Genomic DNA, 20293 nt, shown 5'->3' with positions numbered 1-20293 from the left:
CTGGTTGCCAAATTCCTCTTCCCAGCCTCGTTCTCTTTTCTCTCACAGACCTTACAAATCCAGGTCAGGTTTAGCATTTGCAGCTATTCCCCCCGAAAAACCTTGTCTTGTTTGATCGTCTGCAGCCTTTCAGCAGCTGTGATCAGTGCAGGACAACTAGCAGGTGCAACACAGACTAATCCAATTTCAGTGCTGCTTCCAGCCTCCTCAGCAGTCCTCATGGTGCAGTCAATGGAAGAGGTCTCCCGCTCAAAATGAAAGGACTAATATTCTGTGTTTTTGCCATCATGATTCTCACATCTGCTCGAGGTAAGATGTCATAGCACCTCAGTTAATAGAAGGTTTAAACCAAATAGCAGATCCTTGTTTGTTTAACACAAGTGTTAATTATCTACTTAGGATCTACTAAGAATTTGATTAATTAATATTAAATTGATATATACATTTATAGTGAATTAACAGCCTACATGATTTGTTAAATATCATCAGGGACTATTTTTTCTGGTGTCCACTGTCTACTACAACGGCTCTACAATTATTATTAGACTATTTTCATTATGAATTAATCAGCTGATTGTTTTCTTGATTAATCTATTAACTGCTTGGTCTATAAGAGAAAATAGCGAAGACTCTGGCAATGGAAAAACATACTGTGTCAATGCAATAATTGGTTAAGTACTGCAGGCCTGCAATAGACAACAATACTTCATAAAGTTAATAACAAGGGCCCAATATTAGCACCAGCCACCAGCTAAATAATGCAAGTGGCTGGTAGATGGGCTTCACTCATCAGCCAAAAAAACAATGGTAATATATTCAGTGGCCAGTAAAATTTGAATATTCATTAGCCTTTTGGCCGGTTGACGAAAAGTTAATTTTGCGCCCTGATGCAATGTTCAGATTTTACTGGAACTGTTTTAAAACTGCTTTTATTATTTCAATTTATGGGTGGTTTCGCAGGCTGTAGTTTAATCTGCACCAATTTAATCTGCAGGGCTGTTGTATTAGCACTGGCTATGTTTACCTGATAAATTACCACTGAGTAGAGATTTACTAAGTCTGTACTCTCCTCACAATGAACTCCAGCTCACTATTCTTTTGTGTGCTCGTTCACGAGCTAACAGGATGAGATGGGATAAGGATTGTGAGTCTTCCCAAAACTCATCTTATGGCCTCGAGGAGGAGATTAGTTCTTTTCCAGCAGCAGCCTATAGTAGCACTGAAGACAACCATTTGGCAACTGGGTGTGGTCTTACAGTGAATTACAGACATACTGTAAATCCCATACTGTTGCATCAGAAACTACCTGAATATACACATTTTTGTATGCTGTCATTACAATTATTTGAATATAAAATGACACAGTTCTTTTGATCTTAAAATAATGATTCTAATTTTAAAGGGATTTTCAGTCATATTTGATGAACAGTTGGGGAAACCTTTTGTTCTGTCAGCTTCATTTCACACTGACAATAAATCACTCGTTTTAGGAAGGAGCCTTTTTGCATTTCAAGAGCTATTGTATGCACTAGTTTTATTATTTGGAAGGATTGTGCAGTACAGTGTGGTAGGAATAACTAAGGATTTGTCCCACTCCTGCGCTACATTCTGCCGCCAATTCTTTCTATTAATCCCAGTATCTGTCTGGTTAATAAAAACATGATGCAGCCCGAAGACTTGGAGCACTCCCTGAATAACACAAGTCATCCACTCAAAGAAACAAATTCCAGACTGCTGCAGAATAAACAAAATATTTCTGAGATGCTTAAGTGCTCAGCAGAATGTGGCTCATCAGTTTGGCTTGATGTCCTTCAACAGCGCTCCAACACTTCACACATTCAGCAGACTCTGAATAATAAATGAATCCAACAAGATATTACATAAATGCCTTGAAATCTGAATAATCCAAAGCCTTTCATCCCTTAATCTGACATCTATACTGGTTAATAAGTGTATATTCTCTGTTCTTAGATTATTCCAGGGTGTCTACATTTAACAGCAAGTTAAATGTTCGACTTTTTAATGCCAAACCTAACCCATTTTTTAATTAAAATTTAAACCAAATTTGTAATGAAGCTATAATGTGGGCACATTCCTCTGAGTAAATACATGTATTGTCAGATCACAATTCTAAGTAAAGTAAAATGGCAATTGTCCAAACATTTTTCTCATCAAAAACCTAAAAGACTGTTCCTGGATAACAGAGGCATTCAAATTCAACTCTGGCACTTGAATTTTAGACCATTTTAGACCACCGTTAAAGCATTCAATAAATAAGTATTAAGACCTTCCTGAAGTAAATATTTACTGAAGACATTGTAAGACATTTTAAGGACCCATTGCCCCCCCAGTATTCAACTGTCTAACATTATTATCTGCCTTTTAGTGTTGCTGTAATGGTTGCTTGAGTTTTGAATAGTTTTCCTGCCATCTCAGTCACGTCTTTCATGCAAAACAAGTTTCCAGTCTCAGTGGAAGTAATAAAAAAAGTAAAATTTAAAAGAAGTCTGTCAGTTTGACTGAATATACTAGACATAAATAATTTCAACATCAGTTTCTAAATCAAAACATTTTTAATTACTTCATTGTTGGACACCATCTCATTTATTTTGTCAAAATTCATGCCGGTAAATCTTTACTGTATCAAAAACTGTCCTGTTTCTGTGGTGTTCCTCAGCCTCAGGTGAGGACGAGGAGCAGGCAGAGCAGCTCATGGAGTCAGTGGGACTTGAGGTAGAGGAGGAGGTTCTGGAGTGTTTCCGATGTGACCTGGGTTTCTGGGATGCCTGCTACACCACAGAAACCAACTGCAGCCTCGGGGAGCGCTGCTACACGGGCCGAGGGAAGGCAGGTATGTTGGATAAGACTGTATATTTTTAGCAGGTGTATGTTTATCAATTTATATTTAAGCATTCTTGGGTGTAAACATATAAAATATGTGGCTGTGTTATGTTTTATTTACTTTAATGTGTTATATAGCTTTTTCATGTATGCAAAACAACTGCAAAGTCACAAAGGTTGTTCCTCTCTCCTACAGAAACACTCCTGTAACTGCTAAAACAGAGGCTGCATTAAAACTTTCTCACTGACTGTCATTTTGACAGAGAGGGTTAGAAAATTTCCATCATAATCTGTTAGTACTCGTGATTTGTTTACATACATAATTTTCATTTTTTTTAAATGATAATGAGATACAGCCTATCTAATAGCATTTATTTTTCTGAAACAACTCGATCACAATAACATTTACTTGACCATGCCGGTCTTGAGACGCCGACCATGCCGTCACTTTTCATGTCAACACTACATGAAGCAGATGAAGATTTTTGCCCTCAGTGTTTAATCTGTTAAAATGGCAGGTGGCCTTCAGATTTTACCGTTATGGTTGAAAAAAAAAGGTCAGTGACAAAAAATATTAGGTCTTATGCGATCTCTGTCCTGAAACACCTCGTTTGTGATAAAGCCCTTGTTCCATTACTTGGTGACATCATGTTGTAACATTTAACACATTTGTATAATCCGCAGCTAGTTTGGAGTGGAATCTGCAATGGGCTTGGGGTTTTAAAGAGACAGGAGCAAAGTGTTTCAGACAGGGTGACTAGAGCTGTTTCAGCTATGCCCAGTAGGAGGAAAAGTGTTTTTGAACATAAAGCAACACAAAATAAAAGTATGACCTTGAAAATGAACATAATATGACCACTTTGAAGTATTTAGAGCTGTTATACTGAATTCCATCATCTTGTCTCCCCAGCTGACAGCCTGGATATAAAGACTTTGGGCTGTGTGAAGGCAGAGGAGTGCGGCGTGGAGACCACAGTAGAGCTCTCTAACAAAACCATTTTTGTTATGACCAAACACTGCTGCGACACTCCCTTCTGCAACTCAGCACACAAACTTCCAATCACGACACTTTTGTACCTCACTGTGGCTGTCCTGACTGCCTGGCACCTCACAGAAGCCTCGGCGGGATCACAATAAACAACTTGCATTTATTTATGTTGTGGAAACAAAAAGAAAAAAGACTGTGTGAAGTGATGCTGAAAGGACTTCAACCATATGGTGAAGAAGAATCACCAGCTTTACAGAATTTTTGTACTGTCCAATAGACTATTACGGCATATGGCAATATATTAATTTAGAAATACTTTAATCCAACCAATCTGTTTGTATCATATTTTACAAGGTATTTCAATTGAACAAATTAGAAAGAAAAATGAGCAGCTACAATATAAACCTCTGCAACATATGCAATATAGTAAATTTTCAGTCATACTGTAATATAGTTCTTGTCATGTATCTAGATAAATGTTTCCTGTCTGCAAATGGAACATCAGTAAAACCCTGAACTAAACTGAAAACGTCAAGTAGTAAATGAACAAACTGACCACCGAGCTGAAGAAATGTGTCTGCAGTTGCAGATGAGCAGTTCAGCTGTGGTTCAGCAGCTCCCCAGCAGAGGGCAGGAGTTCCTCTTTCAGGAAGCGCTGAAGGTCCAAATCTTTGTCCTCCAGGTCGAGACTCAGGAACTTCTCCACCACAGACCTGCACCTGTCAGTCACAGTCAGGTGTTTCATGTATATTTCTCTCCTGTAATGTTATTAATTGTTGTTCTGTGTAGCTGGAGTTCAACAAACCTGTTTGCTTGCTCATCTGATGATGCTTTGTCAAAGCGTTTGATGGACCTTCCTGTCCTGTACAGTTCAGACACCTGACCAAATACACACACACGCCCATAAACAGTCAGTCTGTGTGACTATGTTTCTGTGTATGTGTGTGTTTGTGTATCTATGTGTGTGTGTTTACTTCCACTCCTCTCTGCACAAGGCGGGTTGGCAGCCCTGCCACTGTAGCGATGTTGGCAGCATAGCTGGACTGGCAGATCCCATCCTTCAGTTGGTAGAGAAACACCAACTCATCCCCGTCCACTGCTGTCTCTAGAGTCTAATGCACACACAAACACATTAATACACAACCACATACACACAAAAACCTCAAACTTGTAAAATAAACTTCTAATGAGTTAAACAAATGTGAAGTGGAGGCTCATTAGTTAATTGGTCATTCGAGAAGTTTTGCTGTCAACATTTTTCTGCAGCAGCCTCATGAAGCCTGACTGAATATCCACCAAAATGCTTCAGGCTACATTTCATCATTGTGAAAGCTCGTTGAGTATCTCTCAGTACCAGAAGAGACAGCAGACCAGAGGAAGGTAGCAGGCCCAGCTGCAGCAAACTGTGAAAGTTAGTAGCCAGCAGGACATGAGGTACATCCACTGGAGCTTTTCGCAGCCAGTGAGAGATTGATGCAGCCAGCAGGGATAGTCCATCCACCTGGAGGAGAAAGCATACCATCAGCTGTTTCTGAGCAAGGATGAAGCTACTATTGGCAAAACCCTTCAGTCTTAATTCAGGTTAAGCTCTTTACACAAAGCCTTGATAGCCTGAGATTAAATTGGTGCCACAAACAAAACCAATTAAAAGAACATTTCTGCCTATTGCACTGTGGATTAAAAGTTCAATCCACAAGATGTCACACTTAGTGTTTGATTGAGTAACAGTATTACCAAAACAAATGTTAAAGAGGCAGTTCAGATAATTTGAAGTTGAGTTTTATGAAATGCTTACTCAGTCAGAGTATTAACTGCAGTAGATGACATGCAACACAAATTCAGTTTAGAGAATCAGAGAGGAGTACCGGCATGGAATAATACAAAAGGTATTCTAGGCACTTAAATTAATATTCAAGTGGACGCTATATTTAGAACATTTTCATCATTATAAATTGCCAGTATAGTAATAGTTTGTGTTATCATGTCATTGATTTATAGGTTAATCCAAACTATTCTTTTAAAACACAGAAGTGTTTTAATTTAGCTCATATAATGTTAGTTTCCTGTTGTTATAGGCTGTCTGATGGCAAGGTAAAGTGGTGAAAATATTCTAAATTTGGCACACACTTAAACTGATCTAAGTTCTGCTGCTAACCTTGCCCACAGCAGTACTTTGCTTAGCTTCCTGCACCAGTACTCCCGTTTGCTTTTACAAACTGGGGGCATGCCAACCATCATCTGCTGTAGTTAATACATGACTCTGAATAAGTACCTCATGCAACACCACTTCAAATAATGCGAAATATCCCTTTAAGTTAATTGCTGCTAAATTTACAGGTGGTTACACCTCATATTTGCAAATGAATTGGTATTAAACCTAATTAATATTAAAAGTAGGTCAGATATCTTGGTTACGTTTATCGATGACAAGTACATGTACCTATGCACAGAAGAATATAAATTAAATTCTAATTACAAAAGACAAATCAAGGTTTGTGTGTTTACACCGAAACTTTTGTTGCACAAATAGGTTGCAGATTCTCCCCAAAGGAAACTGTTCCATCATTTTCTGACCATCAACAGGAAAGGAAAGCAGCAGCAGCACTTTAGACCTGCAGAAGTAGACTTTTTGGGGGCATTTTGCATTTATTTCTGCTAGTGTACAGAAGACAGAGATAAAGAAAATGTGTGGAAAGAGACAGGAATGACATGCAACGCCTCACAGTTACATGGTACATGCTGCCAACTACAGGCAAGAAAAGCAATGGCTATGTAAATTTTAAAATATACACCATCTGCAGATAAAAGGTAATAGGGTTGCAACTGTGTCACATTTACGTACAAGAGGTATTAATGTAAATTTTCAGATAACAAATGTACAGTTCAGTATGCAGCTGTAAAACACCATATGGACACCATATTAATATGGCAAATTTGACAGCAATCAGTTGCTTATTTCCACACACAGCAGATACAGAGCAACATTATCATTCATTTGGAGTTGTGTTTCTTTCCACCTGGCAAATGGAAGTCCAATATTAACTCTCTTTCAGCTCTGTTTCTGGTCTCTGCCAGCTCCTGAGAGGAAATATCTGGCTCTTTAGCTGCTAAATGTTCCATTATGTTCACCAGCTAGTTGTTAAATGTGTCCATCTGTCATTTGGTGCTGCAGAGGCTGATAACAGTGAACCAATACAGTAAAGTTGCAGGTTGGACAACTAAACAATGAGCTGAAATTCAGTACAAAGCTCTGTTAAGCTGAGGGGAGCTACAAATTCAAGTGATATTGATCTGTATGTTCATTATTGCAGGAGACCCCTCTCACATTATGAGAAACATATTGATTACAGGTGCTTTAAATTCTTATCATTAACATCTTTAAACAGGGCTAAGATGGAATTTATTCAACCTACATTGGTAATTTTGTTTTATTGTTTTCTTCTGGCCTCTGCCTCCCACATCTCTATTTCTTCTTTAGACAAATAAAATTGGTTTGGACCCACTTTGTCCCTCTCCAGAGTAACCTGGCAGACAGTGATGGAGGACAGAGAGCATAATGATACTCAGAGCGCTGTGAAGTCCAGTGCCTTTTCAAGTATCCAGCAGGAAATAATGCCCCAGAAGTAAAATATAAATTGTGAAAAAAAAAAAAAACATGTGAAAAACAAACAGCCGTTATAACAGCCTTTGCCTGCAGGTGCATTATTGCATCCCTTGCCTATAGATGGCGCACATCAACACCATGACTGTATATCTGCAGCTCTAAACAGCTGCTGCTATTTTGCTGCTGATGGGTGGCACATGTTGGGCTGAACTGAAAGTCTGTTCGTGCTGCAGCTCTAAATTGGAAAATATTGGCTGGGATTGGTTTCAGGCGCTTCACATCAGTGACACTGTGTGTCCTTGTTATGTGCATACATATGTATTTAATTTACAAAGCGCTGGAACAAGTTCTTCTTACTGTGTTAGTTCCTTTTCCAAATTCATCGATGAGAACTAATGAGTTGCCAGTACTGCTGTTGAGAGCCTGGGCCATCTGGAGAATAGAGACACAAAATGTTTTACCACACATTGTCGTTTTATTGTGTGTGTGTGTGTGTGTGTGTGTGTGTGTGTGTGTGTGTGTGTGTGTGTGTGTTATGGCTGTAGGCAGTAGTTGCTTTATAAAAATGTCTTGACAGGTGGAGAGTGGGAGTGGAGCTGGCCGAAAGTAGAGTTGGGAGTTCATATCTTTTATTTCCACACCCACACACACATTGACATACATACAAACACAGTTGCTTCTGTGTGTGTGTGTGTGTGTGTGTGTGTGAGTGTGTGAGTGTGTTAGGTACCTGGTTGAGGTCTATCATGAAGGTGCTGAGGCCCACAGACACAGACTCTCTGCTCTGCATGCGGGTAAAGATCCCGTCCACCAGACCGATCTCTGCCTCCTTCGCAGGGACATCTGAGCCGATCAGAGCCATGAACACAATCAGACCCACCTGCCAACGTCAAATGAGTAAGCAGGTTACAAATTACAAAAGCTGAATGACAAGCTCTGTGGTGTGAACTTAACCAGATGGGAGAGAGGAGTAACATCAATGATCAATTCTCAATAGAAGCCTAGAGGTCAAAACTCTCCCCAAAGTGTGTGTAAAATGAATAAGTTAGTTACAGTCTTCTCAATATGTTTCTGATGAAGTTGTGAATTACAGCTTCAATGATTCTTCTAAATATAAATTTTGTGCATAATGACAGCTACCATCATCTAACAGAAGGCTGAGGTTATCTGTAGTGCAACTGCTGTGTTGAAGACAGATGTTGAACGCAGATTATTGGCAATCATGCAAATTTTCTTTAACATGTATGGTCTCCCACTTGTGTAACTTAACTGTTCTTTGTTTCTTAAAGGGACAGTTCCCCCAAATCCAATGTTACCCAGCATCAAAGAGTATATTTGAGATCACTGGGTCATGATTTCTGTAAAGACACATTGCTATTGAGTTCTATGGCTGATATCTCCAAAAGTCAGCAAGTCAGTGATCTAGATGGACAAATAGCTCTACAGGACAGAGGAGAAGTATGTATTATTGATTTTGGTGTAAACTTTTTAAAGCTCCCTATTAGTTTTGCTGTATCTTCTTGCCTGAACAAAGTGCATCACTAGGTGCAGCAAAAAACAACACAGAAAAATAACAACAACAAACAAACAACAAGTTTGACCCCTAAACCAAATCAAACATAAATGACAAACAAATTTCAAGTAAACAAGAAACTGAAGCATAAACACACTGGGTCACATAGAGAAACAGACATGTCAGAACAATGTCACTGGGCAAAGTGACACAAAAGGCTGAGTATAATCAAGCTGGTTAAGGCCAGAGGCAGTTCATCACTGAAACTGTTACTGACACAGTCAAGCTTGTGTGTAACTGTTAGGCACAGAGTTTTTTTTTTCCTCACCCTCTCACCTGTTTGAGGTAAACGCTCTTGCCAGATGAGTTGGGGCCAGTGATGATCTTGACTCTGCCCTGTGACTCTGAACTCTGGAAGGAGTTGGCCACAAACACAGGAGAGTACAGCTCTAACAGTGGGTGTCTAGAAAATCGGAAAACACAAACATTTATAAATATTGTACTGCACTGTCATATAAAATACCACTTGTGATCAGTAATGAGACTAATGTTAGATTAGCTTACATGACATCATACTTTTCATCATAGTTTAATGGAGAGTTTTAGAACTGGAGTACCTGGATAATTGTTTCCATAAAGTGTGTGCATGCCTACCTGCCCTGGGTGATTGTTATCCCCCTGTGGCTGGCTAGTTTAGGTGAGGTGTAGCTGTACTCTTGGGAGGCACTGCTCATTGCCATCAGACAGTCCAGCTCAGCAATGAGATCCAGAACCTGCACGACACACACATCAAACACAGTTTAACAGAGCAATTTGACTAATGAAAGAGCAACAAGCAGGAGTGAAGTGCTCATACACTCAGAGGTCAACAGGGATGTGCACATGAATTTACAGGAAACGTCCATGTTTAGCCACATTTTAGTGGAAAATATGAGTATTTGGAACAAACTGATCATACAGCTGAACAAAAAAGAAGACGATTGTGTTGCAGGAGTAGTTTGGGATCATTGGGATTTTTGGGGGATGTTTTGATACTTGATACCACAGTGCATGAGATGTATGAGTGTGAGTCTCAAAAGAGAGATTTTGGGTGGAGTATCACTTTAATAAGACTTAACACATTTGAAACCTTGCAAGTCTGTTTTTTTTAATAAAGCTTATTGTTTATTTTACATTAATTTAATTCCCCCATCTGCCTAATAGCATAAGAAAGCTTAACCACTGCTGCAATTTTGTAAACACAATAATTTATCATCCAACCTTAATGCTCATTCTGTCCTCAGAAATAACAATACATTTTATTGTTTATTGCAATTACATCATGAAATCGCAGCACACTCATCTGTCATGAGACAAATATCACAGCACTTGAAAAGAACTTCAGGACCATCAGGACCTGTTTCATAATCAAAATGTACAACGCCACCCAAGAAAACACTCATAGATAATCACAACAAACTCCACCTACACACATTAACAGAGTTATTTCCATGCCAACAATCTTTTTGTTAGAGTAGGAGTCATGTGTTAAACACTGGGACCTGGAAGTACACAGTGAATCACACCAACCTTGTAGAGAGAGGCGCTTCTCTCGAGGATTGTGTTCTGCAATTGTGTCATTACTGCTGTCTCCATGTCTTAGAAACAGGAAGGACACCATCAGGAGAGCATTCAGTGATTCTAATATTTACGATACGTCAGGTCACAGCCATGTAAAAGTTTTTGAATAGTAAGAAGGTAAAACACCTCTAATGTCACAGTGCAAGTCTCCTAGGAGGTCATCTAGCTCCTTGGTTCTCTGGCTGCGATAGTGCAGACGGTCCTCTGACAGAAACTAGCCCACAAAGAAAATGAATATTGCAGCACATGAGCATTCATCATTGTGAAGAAAACAAATAAAATTAACATGCTGATTAGATCACACACAAACCATAAAATCAAGCCCCTCTATCTCAAAATCCTCTTTCTCAACCATGCTGGGTAGGCGAGGGACAGAGAGCAGGAATCCAATCTGTGAGGAGAATTAAACAATGATATATGAGCACTGATAAATGTGACGCTCCAGAGAAACAGTTTTCTCATATCTGATATTATGAATCCCACCAGGACAGATAAGTTGATGTTGAATGGATGTGAATTTTTTTTCCCTATCTTAATCGAGGATCAAAGAACAAAGGGTGTCGTATGCTGTACCCATTATGAAGCCCCCTGAGGCAAATTATGATTTGTGATTTTGGGCTGAGACAAATACAGTCTGACTTGACTTCACATGAGTAAATAAAAATGTGCTTATTGGAAAGATATATCAGGCAGTAGCTGTGTTGTAGACAAGCTCAGACCAGAGGGATGTAGATGACACAGCAGGAGGGGATGCGGGCATCAAGTTGTTCCAGCTCTCTTCTGGCTACATCTGTTAGAAAGTCAGACAACCCCATCATCCTCCTCTTCTCTGCCGGAGGGAAGGAACACTGTTAAAAATTTAAATTAACCACCATATAAAACTGTTGATACAGGCTCCAAAAAGAAGAAAGGTCCAAGGAACTCCTCCGTCAAAAAGTCAAAAAGTCAAAAAGTCAAAAAGCCAAAAAGCAAAAAAGCTAAGAAACTGTTATTCAGATGTCTACTTCATGGTTAAATGCTAAAAACATACCAATGCCTTTTATCTACTAAAGAGGAAACTGTGTGGTCAGGACTAGACCCGGGTTATGCGTGGGTTGTAATCGAGCTGATTTTTAACACGTACAAGCATTGTCTATGTTTTTAGAAAACCTCAACAGGAAATAACCATCTGTATAAATGTGTTTTTAATTTTTGCCAGAAGAGTGACTTGGACCTGGCTTTTTTATACTTGTATGTTTTCTACCAAAGAGCGCCTTCATTTCACTTGTTTGGCTGTCTGAGGAATGTGGACCTTTTCTTTTCTGAACAGGGTCATAGCACTGGGAGAGTTTTTTTATATGACTGTTTAACTAACAGCTGCAATTTTGAATCCAGTATGGAGGCACTTACTCTCATCAATTGCTGGATCCACATTCGGTTTGATGGCGAAGCGGTTCTCCGCTATGCTTGTTTCAAAATCCACCTACAAGTTCCAAATGAGAGTCAAACTCATTAACACTCAACAGTCTGCAAAACAGTTGGACCTACTGAGCATGGCAACAAATGCTAGGAGACCTCTCAGACTTGCAGCTGTGTATTAATCTGTGTGTCTCAAAATGGGAAAAAGAAACTAACTGTCGCATTCTGGAGAAAATTTGGTCAAAATATTGTGAATTTCAAAGGAGGATATCAAGCTCTACCTCATAAGGAGCATTTGACAGGAGGAGTCTTAGTAGATATTATATCACCCCTGTCCTGAAGTCTCATCATTCAGGCACCCAAAAAACAAATCGAGGACCTAACACATGTTTTGGGTCTGTCTAAAAGTTCATACTTTCTGTAATGAGATCTAGACAATGACTATATCTAGCACAAAAATTGCTTTCAATTGGATCAAACTCATTTTTAAATATAAATATTAAAACAAAATACCAGCTTGGACTTCTGGGTGTAGCTCCTAGAAAAGCAATTACCAAGAAATGGCTTCAACCCCATCTACAGAGGATTGGTGCAATATGAAATTCTTATAATGGAAAGAATCATTTTCTCCATGAGACCTCGGGAAAATACATTTGAGAAAATTAGGGAGAAGTGTAAAACTTATATTTTTTATTTTTTTCAAAATGCTATATCACTCTGTTTAAATTAAAGATTACTGTGCAAACTACGGTGATTATGTGATTCCAAATAAAGGAAAAAAAAAAAAAAAAAATGTCTCACAACTCTGCTGATGAGAGAAGCGACATAGTGGAGGTCTTCAGAGAATCCTTCACTGATATTACGAAAGAGCTGAATGGACTGAGGCAGGTGCCGTACCGTGTCCCTGATACACACTGCACTATACACCGTCTGAAAAACACACACAAATGCAACATGTTGTACACATTCAACAGAACCTGTCTTGTGGATATGGGGTGTGTGGTAACGCTGTAGCTCCAACCTTGTAGAGACTCTGCCAGTTGGACACAGTGGTGTGAGAGAGAGACATCCTGCGCAGGAGATTCTAACACATACAAACACACACAGGAACACATACAGGCTGACTCAATCATTTCTGTGTTCAGGTGGTGACACAGCAGGTAAAGAGATAAATGGTCACAGATGTGGAGAAAAAAGTAGGTCATTGGCCAGAGTTGTTACTGGTATGTTACTGATGTTGCGTAGTGAGGACTGCAGGGTGCTCAGTGCGTCAGAGTTGCGTGGTGACGTGAAGAAACGAATCACTTCCTGTCTCCTGTGTAACACGGCCAGGTCCTGTGTGGGCCGCAGAAACCACTGGCTGAGAGAAGAGAAGAAGGGACATCACATACACTTATGTTACTTCTATATAGCAAATAGCACAAACCAGCAAATAACTTTATATCTTTCGGTCTATGAGAAAAAAAGTTAATGGTGTAGTTTATGCAAAAAATGATTGGTTATGTAAAGAAAAAGGACAGAATTACATAAATGTACATTCTGACAATGATCACAGCATGGAATTAAAATCATCATAATGTTATTTGTTACAGTACCAAAAACAGACGATGCGTTGTTGGAAAAGCTGACACACTTATCATGTTGCCATAGATACAAGCAGTGGAATGCAAACCTTGAAATTCCTGTGACAAACAGAAATCTTCTGCCTGAATCCCAAAACAGCAGTACATAAAAAACTTGTAAATATGATAAAACCTTTATTTTATCTTTGTTGCTTTGGTAGAGTTTATTTCTACTACCCCAAATCATTATAATAATAATAAATCAACTTAAAAAAAAACACAATTGTAACCAGATATGATTAAATAATTGTTATATTTACTATTTTTGTCTCTTATGTATGATGAGGACCACTTTGAATTTCCTGTTTATTAAATTATCTATAAACTTGCTCTGCCTGTTTGTAGTAGTCAAAATTCTAGTAATATTGTTGTAGTGTTGGTATTGCAGCATTGACATTAATCTGACCTCAATTTCTCAGAGCAACTACACAAGATTAGCACAGCTGTTATACAGCATGGTGGTAAAGACCTAAGTTCAGTTTAAGTTTAGATTCACTGGGTACCAAATTCAACAAATAACAGCCTTGTCTTATAAAAGCCTAAGCAGCAAGCAGTAAGAGGTGTTTCTCACCGTAGCATTTTGGAGCCAAACTTGCACCTACAGCGGTTCAGTATGCCTGCAACAATAACATAGTGGTTAATGTAAACAACATAAGATGAGACAGACTAATAATGTCCTGAATTGCCACCTTCAGAGCTGCATACCATAAAGACTGAGTCCTTCCTTTTCACCTGAATGCAGCTTGTACACTGATGGGTGAAGTTCTGATTTGAAGATCTGCAGAACACTAGAACAAATACAAAATCTAAAGCCTAGTATCTCTTTCTATATGTTTTTGCCTGCCTTGCCTATTAATAAATCTGATTCAATACCATACTTTATACAATTAATGCATTAAATTTATTTATGTGATACTTATTTTATAGAAATGATATACAATTATTATGAAAGGTGATTATCACAACTATCACATTACATCAGGTTTGAGTAAAGAAATGCAGAAAATTAGAGCAGCACAGCAAAACTATAATGAAACAACAGAAAAAGTTTGAGTTAACAGCCAAAGTCTTCATTACCAAGTACCGGTAATTGTCGAATTGAAATGTACAAAACTAGATGAAGCGTATGTTTCGTTGTGGAACAAACAATTAATGGGAGATATAAGAAATCAGTGTCAACTTTTAGGAACATACATTGAACAAAGATAATTTATTAGTAATAGACTATGCTTGAACACTCTTACCTGTAGGTGTCTCTCTCAATGTAAATAACACCTTTACTATAAGAGGAAGAAACAATGCACATTTCAGAGAAGTGACATTTTTCATTCATGAAAACTTCTGCATCACATGAGACAGATTTGGTTTGCTGGCAGTAAAAGGAAGTAGAGAAAACATAATGCAGTCAATATATATACTGTATACTATGAAAACACAATGGCACTGCTGCCTGTTTGACAGACTACAACCTGAATAGCTAAATATGGAGTGGTAAAAATCACTCTCCATTGACAAAACTCATTATGGAAAATGTGTAATCACAGCTCTGTGTGTGAGTGTGTGTGCGTAGCTACATTATCAATGCGTGTCTTACAGTGTGTAGGCGTGGAACTGTAGGATAGGAACTCCAACACTGCTGTCTTCCAGCTCCACTCCCACTCTCCTCCTGTCCAGACATTTCAACAGAGCACCCAATGCCCTCAGCTACCCAGCGGATGTACAAACACACACACACATGAGCATAAGAAAATGATAGACAGTTCATGATGACCTCCTGCACAGGGATGGACTGATGGACAGGACCGATATGTGGACAGCTGACTCACCATCAGGAGGGAGTCAAAGGAGATACAGGAGGAGAGGTAGGACATTTTGTCCCTCTCCGAAATGGAGTCAGGAAGGAAAGGCAGGTGGGCAGAAAGTAGCCTCTGCTTTCCAACCTCCAGACCTGCAACATTCAAAAGAAATCAGAAAATTATGCAAATTTAATGCAGAAACCATGCCTGAAAATTAATGAGAACATTTGGATATTATGTGTGGGTGTCTGTTTACCAAAGTCAACATATGGATAAGTAACCACTTCTGGTCTGTAGTCTGGGTTTGAACCTGAATGGAGTTTGAAAAAAAAGCATATAGTTGGTTGTTGCCTTATAAAACTGTGCATAATAGCTAAAGAATCACATTTCTCCCTTATCACTCTAGCTGGGTGCAGTGTCATGCAGCCCTAATCTCATTTCATTCCCTTGACCCAGAGACTACTTGTCTCAAACCATATCAAAACAAAACTTTGTGACATCATTCTGTTTCTCCTTCCCATGCTAAGACATACTTTTTGTCTCACAGAACCCACCAAGTTGTTGCAGGAAGCGTGTCATGCAGTGCTCGCGCTTTGCACTGGTAATTATTACATGGGGACTAACCTCCTGGATGACTAAAGAACAGAAAAACGGAGTTAAGAGGTACTGGTAATAAAAGCACAAGTGTCACTTCATGCATATAGGCCATTGAAAATGAATGTGTAACAGTCTGTGTAATTCTTACCTCTGGCCAGAAGGTGGAGCTCATAGTTATCAGGAGTGTCCACCATGTAGTGTAATGAAGAGTCCTTACTGTCATAGAAGCAGAGGCCCACCTGTCCTTGCTGGACTAAAACACTCAGTAAAACCTGATAATGAATAAATACAGGAGTGTGCATCTGACTGCTGCATCTAGTCACAACTCTGCTGGTGAGTATGATGTTTGATCTTACTGCAGATGAGTCTTCATCCTCCTCTTCATCTCCTTCTAACGTAATGCCTGGGGGACCAAAAAATACTCCCTCTCTTGCTCCTCTACTTAGACCTGCCATCGCTGCAACGACCAGTTAATTCTAGATAAGACCAGTCAAATTAAAGTACTAATTTGATCCTCTACATTCGTTATTTTCGAATATAATAAAGTAAACTATTTAAATTAAACTTTTCAAACCTAGTTCACTCCTTGTCCAGGTTAATAAATTGCCCAACAAAGGTCAATCCCGGTTAGCCGTCATTTTAGCTAACACTATAAGCTAGGCTACTATAAAATAATTTAACGAGTTTGAGTCCAACTATGACTGTATCAATCTTAATTTAGTTCGATAAGATATAGAAGAGATTGGATTTTTTACATGAAAGCTAACAGGCCTTAAGTATAATTGGTAAAACCGCACTTACAACATTCGTCATAATGAGTTGATAAATGTTGACGATAACTATTTTTTGTCAGTTAGCTAACAGCAGAGCTCACCTACAAGCGCGCGCTGCGCCTCCTTGCTCCACTGTTGTCATGACAACTGTGTCTCGTATGGATAACACGTGCGCCTGTTTGACTAACTTTTTCACTTCAGTCGTGGTGACCATCATCAGCTAAACGGACCCAGCATGGACCAGAAAACCCAGACAAATAAAATGTAAGTATTGTATTTACTTTCTTGATAGTAGGAATGAAGAAAGATTTGACACACAGGATCAAACACTGCACTAATGAAGGTCGACTTTTCCTTCATTTCAGGAAAGAAAAAAACATGGCACCCACCCTTAATTATATGAGCAACTGATCCTTATTAATATTTTTTTTTATCTTCACAGTTTAGAGTGATGAGCTTAATTTTTTTCTACAGCCTATATAAAAATGTTTGACATAAAAAATAAAATTTGCAAATCAAAACAAGAGTACATCAGTGTCAGAACAGTATACAATGAAAAGTATATGCTAGAAATTAGGTATAAGAAGTAAACAGTCACTATGCAGACTATCAGAATAGTTTAATATTGTAAACATATATACCATATATATACATATATATATATATATATATATATATATATATATATATATATATATATACATATATATACACACACACACACACACATATATATGTAATAACTACTTTATACTGTTGAATACAACATACATACGTATCTACAATAATACATACTATTTTAGAAGATAATGCTGTGAGATAAAGCTGCATTTAACTTTTTAATGCAGTTTTTTCATTGTGATAGTGCTACATTACTGGTAGACTGAGTGTATACTCCTCACCTTTTAAAGCCTGGGCGTTGGGAAACACATGAAAAACACTTTAATTAAAATTTAAAAGAATTTGGCATGGTAGCAGCTAGGCTAGCAGCCAGTAATCAGAGTCATCTTTGCTTCTAACCACGCAGATACTCATTAAAAGATATAACTGAAATGAAGCATTTTGTTATCATTGAGCAACGTAGATAAATTTAGAGATTAAATTCATAGAGTTTTTCTTGAGTGTAATTAATGAGTATAATAAGTTGTAACTGTATCATGCCATAAGGAATAATTAATATATTTCACAGTAACCTTGGGATCACTGTTTCAAAATAAGAATTTTCTCCTCTTTTACTGAATGTGATTTATGTGTCTCAAAGTGGAGGCCACCAACCAACATTATCAAACTGTCCTTTTCTCCTTTTTCTAACATTCACAAAATGATATAAACTGTAAAACAGCAATAATAACATAGTCATTTATTTAGTCATTTATTTTATGCACAATTAAAGGAGCAGTTACTCAAGATACACTGCTGCCATAAAATATTTCCCCTCAGTTTATGGTTGATGATTTGACACAAAACACAGTTTACAGATATAAATATTATGAGGGAACAATGTAAAACATTGCAATAAATAAATAGAATAATAAATACATTTGTACATAATGTCTCATATAAAAAGGAAATGGCACATGTATGTGGTTGACACAATGTTTCCTATTGTGTGTGTACAGGTACAGCTGTATATTACTGACTAGAAAGCAGGTAGTGCTGGAGACGAGGGGGCAGAGGCAGTTTGTCCATTTGATTCTGCCTCTGTTGCCCTAAACAATGACGAATTGACAGTCCACACAAAGCCATCAGGGCAGGGGGATCACCTGGGAAGGGGGGAGAAAGAATACATGCAATACATGAATTAGTAACAGTTATCAACCAATCATTTACTTAAGTCTGACATGTCCCTGCATATATGACGTCAACAGTAGTCAGACAGATATTATCGATGGGTCCCATATTGGCCTTGCACAGCTATATTGGTCTGTATCGGTATTGGTGTATATGTTTTCTGATATTTTTATTCAGAAAATAATGCAAATTCTGCTTTTTTTGTTTCATAACTTCAGCATTTTATGTACATTTATATTTTTTATTAATTGAAGTTGTTATATTATTTTTTTTACTGACTTACTGAGTTGGTATTCTGACTTGTGGGGGTGTCCATATAAATCCAATCATTTTTGGATTTTTTTTTTTTTTTTTTATCTTTTTTTAAGTACAAATTATCTGTTTTCGGCTTGTAAAATGTGAATATTTTCTGGCTTCTTTTCTTCTCTATGACAGTAAACTGAATATCTTTGGGTTGTGGACAAAACAAGACATTTGAGGACTTCATCTTGGGCTTTTCACCATTTTATCGTCCAAAAAAACTAATCGATTGATCAAGAAAGTGATCGGCAGATTAATTGACAATGAATATAATTGTTGGTCGCAGCCTAACCATAGCAGATGTGTGTAACAACCTGACACTCACATGTTGCACCGTTCAGGTACCGTAGTCGTATGCTGGCTCCTCCCCTCACGCTGCTCACTGCTGGAAACAGCTCCACTCCACTGGGGAGGTCTTTGAACGCCACACCGAGGTAGCTGCCATCAACAATAAAGCCAAGAGTTCTTGCGTCTGCATCCAGGACCAGCAGGATGCGTTCAGGGATTGAGAGAGGAGTCATCTTTGTGTCTGGTGAAGAGGACGATTGTGGCCTAAAATCCCCCACAGCCTCAGAGTGACTCCTTTTCCTCTTTAATGGGTAAAGTCCCAGACTCTGTCCAGCATGCCACAGCTGATTGGTTGTGAGCTCCCAGCCCCACGACTCTGCATCTCCACCCACCAGCACGTTGTACCCTGACGCCTGCAGAGGGCAGTTCTGTCGGGAAACGCCTAAGACAGCGTGACTCCCCCTGTGGTCGGGGTTCCACAGCACCTCCCACACATGAAGCCCACTCTTCACCCCCATCTCTGCCCTCACCCCGTCGCTGCTCCGCTCAACAGGTGAACGAGTCACTTCATGTTTACAGGCTGACAGCAGGAAGTGAGGAGAGCAGTGGACTGAGCTCCAGTGTGAGCGACTATCTCCTGGAGGGACCGGAGAAGAGTTCAGAGTGATGGCGAGGCGAGAGGAGGTCGGGACAGCTAGCAGAGGGAAAACTGATGAAGAGGAGGAAGGGCTGTCATGTGCCCTGTTGTTGAAGAACCAGAGTGACAATGAGAGACCCATTTGTTCACACAGTCTAAGTGTCGTCAGAGAAGAACTGTAGAGAAGACGAACAACAAAACAAAAGTTTATACACTGAGGAAAATATTAATTCAGCAACAATGACTATGTTAGCCTGGTCTTCAGGACTAGGACTGCAAAATGCAATTGCAATATGTGATACAATTAGTGGGAAAGATCATTACAATGTTAATTTTTACTGGAAAAAAAATAAAATCATGATGCTGTGACATTTGTTGGAGTCTGAACCAAACTCAAGTGTTTTCTTTCATCTGAAGAACAAAGTATGTAGGTCAGGACATCTCTGCAGCACTACAGTACCTCATTATGGTGTTTTCTCAAACATTAATTATTTTTCAAAAAATAAAATTTGGTTCTGGATCTGC

At 38.7% G+C, this 20293-nt stretch overlaps 3 protein-coding genes across 3 annotated transcripts; 1 reads left to right on the top strand and 2 right to left on the bottom strand.

Annotated features, from left to right (window-relative positions):
* Nucleotides 1–212: 212 nt before the first annotated feature.
* LOC146321611 (sperm acrosome membrane-associated protein 4-like) lies at nucleotides 213–5064 on the top strand. Its single transcript, XM_084725708.1, has 3 exons — nucleotides 213–309; nucleotides 2684–2851; nucleotides 3752–5064. Exons 1-3 carry the CDS (start codon nucleotides 255–257, stop codon nucleotides 3976–3978), a joined length of 450 nt encoding a protein of 149 aa, XP_084581834.1. The 5' UTR covers nucleotides 213–254; the 3' UTR covers nucleotides 3979–5064.
* Nucleotides 4428–16434, bottom strand: msh5 (mutS homolog 5). Its single transcript, XM_084725847.1, has 25 exons — nucleotides 16336–16434; nucleotides 16128–16251; nucleotides 15937–16017; nucleotides 15639–15692; nucleotides 15413–15534; nucleotides 15181–15290; nucleotides 14831–14866; nucleotides 14292–14374; nucleotides 14158–14203; nucleotides 13186–13324; nucleotides 12986–13048; nucleotides 12766–12894; nucleotides 11956–12028; nucleotides 11286–11395; nucleotides 10877–10957; nucleotides 10693–10780; nucleotides 10516–10583; nucleotides 9601–9719; nucleotides 9283–9409; nucleotides 8164–8313; nucleotides 7791–7865; nucleotides 5184–5330; nucleotides 4804–4941; nucleotides 4635–4708; nucleotides 4428–4548 (listed from the first exon to the last, which is right to left on the bottom strand). Exons 1-25 carry the CDS (start codon nucleotides 16432–16434, stop codon nucleotides 4428–4430), a joined length of 2457 nt encoding a protein of 818 aa, XP_084581973.1.
* A 1674-nt stretch (nucleotides 16435–18108) lies between these two features.
* On the bottom strand, nucleotides 18109–19938 carry LOC146321609 (SPRY domain-containing SOCS box protein 2). The gene is made up of 2 exons (XM_084725707.1): nucleotides 19169–19938; nucleotides 18109–18515 (listed from the first exon to the last, which is right to left on the bottom strand). Exons 1-2 carry the CDS (start codon nucleotides 19908–19910, stop codon nucleotides 18385–18387), a joined length of 873 nt encoding a protein of 290 aa, XP_084581833.1. The 5' UTR covers nucleotides 19911–19938; the 3' UTR covers nucleotides 18109–18384.
* Nucleotides 19939–20293: the final 355 nt, after the last annotated feature.

This window comes from Lutjanus erythropterus, chromosome 9 (assembly GCF_056507025.1).
Source record: "Lutjanus erythropterus isolate fLutEry1 chromosome 9, fLutEry1.hap2, whole genome shotgun sequence".
Taxonomy (NCBI): domain Eukaryota; kingdom Metazoa; phylum Chordata; class Actinopteri; order Lutjaniformes; family Lutjanidae; genus Lutjanus; species Lutjanus erythropterus.
Note: the sequence above shows the minus strand (reverse complement) of the source record. Positions and strands in the feature narration are given on the sequence as shown.